Below are 8,467 nucleotides of genomic sequence, written 5' to 3'. Positions count from 1 at the left end.
GAGCGGCAGGCGTTGTGCGCTGCTGCGCCCCTGCTCTGCCCTGCTGGTGTTCGACGGCGCGTTTATCGCTCCAGTGCCTCTCGCTGTTTGCGTTAGTGACGTTTGCTTTCGCGTTTGGAAGGGGCAGAACACCCACAACATCGGAAGGTTATAGAGAGGTTGGAGCGAGTCCAGAGGAGGCCACGAAGATGCTCAGAGGGCTGGAGCACCTCTGCCATGGGGACAGGCTGAGAGAGTTGGGCTTGTTCAGCCTGGAGAAGAGAAGGCTCCGGGGAGACCTTACAGCACCTTCCAGTACCTGAAGGGGGCTACAAGGAAGCTGGGGGGGACTTTTTACAAGGGCCTGTAGTGACAGGACAAGGGGTGATGGGTTTAAATTGAAAGTGGGGAGGTTTAGGTTGGATATCAGGAAGAAGTTCTTCACAGAGAGGGTGGTGAGGCACTGGAACAGGTTGCCCAGAGAAGCTGTGGATGCCCCATCCCTGGAAGTGTTCAAGGCCAGGCTGGATGAGGCTTTGAGAAACCTGGTCTAGTGGAAGTTGTCCCTGCCCATGGCAGGGGGGGTGGAACTAGATGGTCTTTAAGGTCCCTTCCCACCCTAACCATTCTGTGATTCCATGAAATACGGAACTTCTTTCTTTGTAGGACAGAGCACTTCCACGTGTGACCGTCCCCCTTCACTTTGTAGATGCTGAGGTTTGTTTGCTAAAACATGATGCGAGTGACCTGAAGCCACTCCGTGTGTCGCCCCCAACTCATGTACTCATCCAAAAACCTCAGATGTGTTTCACGTGGTGTAACTCAGACCTGTAGGGTTTGTTAAGCATGTGTCTCAAAAAAGGTCTTAGACCTGTGGTTTGTCCTCTTGGGTTTTTTTTTAATCTACTTTTTGCAGCGGTTGTAGCGTAAATTAAATACCCAGCCTCAGTTCAGGTGGGAACTGGCTACCACAACTGCTTTAAAAGTGAATTTCAGTTTCTTGTGTTCCCTGATTTTGTCCCGAAGCCTTACAGCTTTTAGTTTTTTGGGGTTTTTTTTTTTGTTGTTGGTTTTTTTTTGGTTTTTTTTATGTTACTTTTCAGTGCACTGTGATCGTGCTGTGATTTCCGGTGTTGTCTTATGACCCCAGGAGCAGTAATTTATTAGCATGGAAATAAAACAGATTTAATTCCATTGCTGTCAGTCTTTAGGAACTTAGCTGGAACTTCCCTTTCACGATTTGCTGCGTGTTGCCTGAAAAACTACAAACCCCTGGTACTAGAATTCTTGTTCTGCATATGGGGAATTGGAGATTGCCTTAGTTATCTCTCTGCCTGCATTTATGTCAATTTTCCGTTCATAAAGCATCTTTCAAAACTTGCATCTTCCTCAAAATACTGTGTTCTCTGACATATTGAGATATCATGTGAACTGTCCGAGTGATGCAAAAATTAAGATTCACGTTCCATACTCAGAAGAACTGTAAAAGATTTGTCTGGTTCTCCTTTCTTTGTATGATCTTGATTCCCAGAAGACAGGTGAATGGCTTATTCTGAAATATTCCCAAGCTGTTCAAATGGAGAATAAAACCAAGCTCAGCTTTTACTAAGCGGTAGTGCTGTATGGTGACATGGAGCAGGAAGCCCTAAATTATTTCATGCTAAATTAACTTATTTTGAAGTTAAGGCTAGCTGCATCTCGGGAAGTATAAGTGAAATAGATTGTGTACAAGAGGCTTTATACTTCTCGAAGCACTTGGAATTTCTAAACAGCTTGAAAATACTTGAATAATATTAGTAATCTCATTTGGAATAAAAAGTTGAATCCTTTTCATCAAGCCCAAATAAGACACGGTGAGTCCCAAGCAGTCATCGATACTGCAAGTAGGGATTGCAAGGTGATGAGGTCTTCAGTAACAGCAGCACTGTTTTTTAAACCTGTTCCCAAATCTTCAGGTATCTTCTGTGGCTAGGTCAGATTTTGGTTTGCAAACGAACTTCTAAGGCTTTGCATTTCATTTAGGCTGTCTTGTTCAGTGTTGGTCAGGAGTTGAAGAAATAGCATAGGTTTGGGTTTTAATTATGAGTGAAGCAACTGCTAACTTTAAATTTCTCTACTTGCAGAAGCCATTCATGCCATTTTGGTTTACAGCCAGAGTGTAGAAGAACTTCTGAAACGCAGAAAAGTCTGTCGAGAAATACTTTTAAAGTATTTGACAGCACAAGAGATTCCAGTGCCTCCTTCCTCTGAGAAACATCTGCTCATTGACCGCGTAAAGCAGCACTGGAGCGGGCAGCTGGCGGCACGTGTCGTCGAGTCAGGGGAGAGAACACCACACGCAGAGGTGAGTGCTGCGGTTTGAAAGGCCTGGGGGTGCTTGGCATCGCTTTTGCAGGGTGACTAGTGTAAGTGTTCTGAGGTGTATCCAAACTGTGGCTCTTTGACTGTGTTTAGGAAGGTGCTGAGTCTCTTCATCTCTGGTTTGGTTTTGGTGGGTTTATTTTTTTTTATGTGAAGGTGTCTGTGCCAATGTATCACTTGCAGAGCACGCTCTTCAGCTCTGTCTTGCAAAGTATATTAGTGTGTTTTAACTCTAATGTGTGGGATCTTTGCCATGCTTTTCATTTTTGAAGTTGTACTGTAAGCTGAAATAGAGGGTTTTCACAAATAACTCTGTGTATTCAAGGACAGCTGAAAACACTGTTAATGGCACAGAAACCCTGCATAGCCCCTGGTCATTTTTTCATATGGTAGATCTTCGTAAACTTTTGATAGAGATCCAGGATTTCCTATCATCCTCCAGCCACTCGGGGCACTAGGGATACCGTTGGTGGGGCACGTCCCAGAGCAGAGCAAAGCAATGCTGCCGTAGGGTGAGGACGTCTGTCAGATGTGGCCTAAAATGGTGCAGGGAGGGAATGGACAGAAATCTGCCTTTTTGGAAGCGATCTACTTGCCCTAGTGACAGCGCAGTCCCATAGCACCGGTGACAGCAGCACTGTCTGTAAGCTGTTTTCCTTTTCACCTCTTCAAGTACAGGATGCATTTTAGTGAACTTTTGTATCGTTGAAATGTGCGGTTTGTAGCAGTGCCAGGTCTGTGTCATTTTTTTTCCTTTGATATTAGTAACACTTAGTATGGCGTAACAAAATGTGTTTTGGCAATTACAGGTTATTTTGAAGTTCAGAATTTTGACGTTTAGCAAATCTTCGTGGTGTGATGAACTTCCAGTGTTTTATTAGGCTTGGATCTTTACCGTGCTGAGTAGCCACCTCAAGTGCTGTACTTGGGAGACCAAATGGGCAACAGCCCCACCAGCTGGACTGTTAGAGCTCTGTAGCTGCCGGCAAGCTATCGTGCTGAGGTTCCTCATGGATTAGAGCATGAGAGTTAGGATTTAGCTGAGAATTGTTTTCAAAACAATTTTTGTGTGCATACTTTGAAAATGAAAACGTTCCTTTTGCAAGAACACTTCCCAAGTATTACCCCATAGTGAAGTTTTATGGCAGAAGGGAAGTGAAATCTCCAAAGTACTTAAATCACATTCACGAAGGATGAGCAGTTCAACTGGTTTGGTTATCACCTGCATCTTTCTCTGCCTTTGTTTTCTCTGAATTCTTGTGACTCTCACCATTTTGAAGAAATGGGTGACATGAACCCCTGTAACAGAATTAGAAATGAATTACAGGTTATTGTGAAACCAGCACAGCATTTCTATACAGAAGTCTCCAAACCTTTAATACTGAATGTTTACTTAAAACATACTCAATGTAATACTTAGCAGACTTCGACGTTAGCAAACTTGGCATTTGATTTACTTCTAGAAGCCTTGCTGTTAAGTTGCAAATACTGAGGAGCCCTACGAAATAACTGTGCATTTAGTCACCTTACAGTTGGAGGTCATGTATCTTTATGTTGGGAAGTTTGGATGATTTTCCTTAAGTAAAAAAATCTTACAAAAGTGTTGTTTTTTTTTTTTTTTTTTTTTACAAAGATAAGACAAAGCAGAGGATAAGCAAACTACGTATGTGCAAATCAAATAGGCTCAGAGGACTGTTACTTGGGCATCCGGTTGTTGCCTTTTACGTTGACTCATCCTTTAGAAAGAAGTCTCCTCTAAATGAAATGTGGTTTTATAATCAACTGAAAAACCTGTCTTAAATACCTAATTGCTAAGCAAATTATTTCCTCGATGTTTGTGCTTACATTTTGCTATTCTTCTGCACGTAGTTGTAGACATACCAAAAACTCGACTGCAAGGAATAGGGTTTTTTCTTAGCTGAACCCATAATAGTGTCTAAAAAAATCTTTCTGCTTACTTTGTCCCAGTACATACTGAGTGATACAACACTAGGAGTGGTTTGTCACCCTCTCTGACGTGGTTTTAATAACATGACCGTTGGGTCCCCACTGATACTTGCTTTTGCTTCTTACTGTGAATTTGGCTTCCTAACCATGCCCACCACCCTGTGTTGTCAGTCTCAGCAACCCAGTCTTTAAGAAATACTTCAAAACAATATTGATGTTTATGCCCCTACACGTTAGATGTATTTTACGGAGTGTGTGTGTGTCATTTTCTGTAAAACAAAGGAAAAAAGGGCACAAACAGCCTTTCCGTAACCTATGGGGAAGATGTGTTTTCAGTGGGTTCATGCTTTCACTGACTCACGCTAAGACTTCTAGACAAGTATCTTCAACTGAGCCTTTTCAAATTCTTCTTTGGAGGCTTGGCTGTCTGCTAACAATGTTTACTTTGTCTCACTGCTTAAAAGTACTTTCTCAGCAGATTCAGTATTGAACCAAGGATTTTGTGACAATCTGAAGGAATGATTTCATGGCAGGCTGAATGGATTTGCCTTTATTCCCATGCTGCTATGTGAAAGTCCCTGCAGCCCTCCTAGCCCAATGTCATACTGTCTCAGTCTGTTTTAGGTGCTCAGTTGTACAGTTAGAAAATTAACTGAGTTTCCTCAAGACTTCTGTCTATTTTGGAGAGGCACAGGTTACCATAAATTAAGGTTTTCTTTGATTTGGGCTCTCTTTCTATTAGAACTGTGTTGAAAACTACAAACACCACTTGAGAAAGTGCCTAAGCGTCTTTTGGATGATTTTTGGCAGTCTTACTGCCAAACAGGGCTAAATTCAGGCATGTGGTCTGGTGGAGATCAAGTTCTGGAACACATTCATTCTTTGATTTTCATTTTTAACTTGATTAATTGTGCGTTCTGTCAGCATATTCCACTGACAGAGGTAAAATACCCCCATAAATCAGAAGCATCCTGTCAGCTTTAAGTATTTTCTCTTATCAGCTGTATGAAAATGCAGAGACCAACACAATTCACCAAATTAAAAGGTACCAAAAAGAAGGGACTGAAGGCAATGTGAAATAGGAAGAACATGTCAACACAGCTGCTTATTTATAAGCACCTCTCAGTAAATTGCTATACTTTAATATGAGATTAGCTTTTTAGGTGGGGTCTGGATCCTTCTTGTTTTCCTGTAACCTTCTTTTGGAAAGGTAAAGGCCAGTGAGAAGTTACTAACCCAGGGGCTTTTTACTTGGGAGAATTTTCGTCTCAGTGTGAGAATCCTTGTCCCATGTAAGTTGTTTAAAAATCTTTTTCTGCCCTTTTTCAGTAGAAACAGGATTTTCCTCTTTGTTTATAAATCATAGAATCACAGAATGGTTTGGGTTGGGAGGGACCTTAAAGATCATCTAGTTCCAACCCCCTTGCCATGGGCAGGGACAAATTGTAGACCAAGACAAAACTGGACTATTCTAGTTGTCATTCAAAGAACCTACTGTGCTTCTCTAGCTTAGACAAATCGTGACCTTAAAAATAAATGGGATTTTACTTTGTTGTTTTTCTTCAGGCGTTCTGTCTCAGAACACCTGAAGAAAACTTAGAGTGTTTAAAATAAGTATTTCCATGATTCTGTTGTTCTAAGTCGAAATCTTGCATGTCAGCGCTAAATGGTTCTAAGAAAAAAAATGTGCTTGATTACAGGGTCCTGGGGAGAGACAGAAGTCACTAGAAGATGACATTCGTGATCTAGGAGAAGAATTCTGTCAGTGGTTCTTTGATCTCCTGAATTCTCAACATCCCTTGGGAGTGACAGCTGAAGAAAGATGGGGACCCCAGCATTTTTGGGAGGATGCTAAAATGAAGTTCTGTTACAACACATTAGAAAAAAACATGGAAGAGTATGTTGGTGCAGAAATGGTGAGCCTTCGTCTGCTCTCGTTGGTTAAAGAAGAGTATCTTCTGTTCAACCCAAACTTGCGTGCCAACGGACTGAAATGTGCCATGTCTCCACACGGGTTAGTACTGGTGGCAGTGGCTGGCACAGTACTCAGAGGCAACACTTGTTTAGGCATCTTTGAACAAGTATTTGGACTCATTAGCTGCCCTGTTAGAGAGAATACCTGGAAAATAAAAGTTGTGAATCTTAAGATTCTTGGAGAGAATGCTCTGGAGCCTGGGACGCAAATTGAAAAACCCTCCCTAAAATATGAGTCAAACCAACTGCGGCAGTTTTATGATGGGAAAGAGCTGGCCGTGTTTGAACCTCAGAAATTCTGAGCAGTTCTTTCACAACTGAGTGACTGGGTGAAGGGAGCGAGCGTACACCCCTTGTAGTGCGTAGTCAAGTATTGATGTGGTTGCAGCCACGTGATGTTGCCTCCTTTTTGAGTCAGACCTGCTGGATGACACGCTGAGGTACAGAGTCTGAAGTATTAATGCAGGTGGTGCTTTTGGGCACTTTTCTGAGAGCTAGCAAGTCTTTCAGAGTGTTACTTTAGTTTTTTGAATTGTAGTTTGGTTATTCTTGGTTACAAAACATGGTGCCATCTAAATAGGGGTTGGCAGCAGTATGTAACGAGCTAGATGACTTGGGTTCACTGACCTCAGGTTGCTTCTCTGGAGGTCACCAACTCTTGTCTGAGTTGTAACAGGAAGTCATTGCTTCTGGCTTTTTGAAACTGGGATCGGTGAATGTTGAAATGGACATATAAATCCCCAAAAAAACATCTGCACTTCAGGAGTTTTGGGAGAGGACAGACAAAATAATGCGACCGGAGACTGCTGCCCTTTATCTTCTAAATGTGGGACCATCAGTCACTGAATGATAGAAGTAGTTTAATGGGACAGTGCAGGGAAGGTAGCATCCTTGAAGTCTTTTTTTTTCCCTCTTTGGGCTAGTAGCTTGCTTTCCTTTTACCTTATGGTTCCAACTTTGGAATGGATTCAGACAGTCTCTTGGTTGTTCTGTGTCCCCGCGCAGACAAATTTGAGATGGTTGCCCAGGCATCTGTTTCTAGCACTGACTCTCTTGGATCAAGTTGTTGATTTCATGACTTAACAGCGGCACTTTATGTACCAAATGCTTTGATAATTGTTTTGTATATCCTTAGAACAGTTTTTCCTTCTATAAAAGTTGCAATTTTTGTAGGTTTTATCAAGAATTTCATCTACTCTGAACTGCTTTATTACATTGACTAGAAGACAGTTTGTTAACACTGGTCAGTTACGATGACAGGTGATATCAAGTAGATAATCCAATTACTACTTAATAATGGAGATTATTGCCATTGTAGAACTTGATTTTTCTGACTTTTTTTTAATTGATAAGTTATTAGAGGTGAAACGAGATGGAAACTTCTTTTTTCTGCAGCTTGCTTGGATTGTTTGCAAGTTTGGTCTTAATTTTATAGTTCTGCCAATACAAGTTATGAAAATGGACATACTCCTCTTTTTTAAGAGTTCCATTGGTTTGGGTATGCTTGTCAAAGACAACAAGTGGCTGGGTGAGGGGAAACAAGGGGATTCGGGCATGTACATAACTCATATTTACGAACAGTCTGATTCTCTAGTTCACTTAAAAAATTTCTAAAATAATTTATTTTCAAAGCAAAAATTTAAGTACTGTGTTGGAACGTTCTTTCCCAATAACAGTTGACTTGTGGTTTCTTCAGCTACTGATGCATAATAAATAAAAATCAACCTGAATTTAAAATTCTTGAGAAGCAGTTTCCTTGTGTGCGGTGAGAGTTGTGTTCCCCTTCAGGTGAGGGCAAAAGCCAACCTAAGGGCCTGAACGGGGACCCGCTGGGCACGGGGTATGACAGTCTGTAATTCAGCGGCAGGTGGTGTCTGCAGAACGGTGCGTTGTAGCTGGCAGCAGCGCAGCTCTTACTTCAGCCAGCGTGTTAGATACGAGCATGGCTAAGGGTGTAGTTTTGGTCACTGCTTTAAGCTGATGTGGGGCAGCCGGTCCCCTTCCTCTGATACGTGTCCTGGCTTCCTTCTCGTGTCGGCTTGTGCTAACTCTAGACAAGAGAGAGTGGGGACCGGGATCCCAGGAAAGCTGACTCACTGTTAGGAACCCTTCAGGCTGCTCGCTCTGTAAGAAGGGTGGCCGCACAAGTGGTAGCGTCAGCTTGGGGAACAGAAATTTGCCTGAACTTCTGTGAGATTAAACATGG

The 8,467-nt window shown here is 42.2% G+C and overlaps 1 protein-coding gene across 1 annotated transcript; it reads left to right on the top strand.

The window, feature by feature from the left end:
• Window positions 1-2,102: 2,102 nt before the first annotated feature.
• Window positions 2,103-6,563, top strand: LOC104503296 (chromosome unknown open reading frame, human C3orf38; the record flags this gene model as incomplete). Its single annotated transcript, XM_010152576.1, has 2 exons — window positions 2,103-2,323; window positions 5,988-6,563. Coding segments are annotated over 2 exons (797 nt in total), but the record flags the coding sequence as incomplete, so codon positions are not given.
• Window positions 6,564-8,467: the final 1,904 nt, after the last annotated feature.

Source organism: Eurypyga helias, unplaced genomic scaffold, assembly GCF_000690775.1.
Source record: "Eurypyga helias isolate BGI_N326 unplaced genomic scaffold, ASM69077v1 scaffold1775, whole genome shotgun sequence".
NCBI classification, from domain to species: domain Eukaryota; kingdom Metazoa; phylum Chordata; class Aves; order Eurypygiformes; family Eurypygidae; genus Eurypyga; species Eurypyga helias.
Note: the sequence above shows the minus strand (reverse complement) of the source record. Positions and strands in the feature narration are given on the sequence as shown.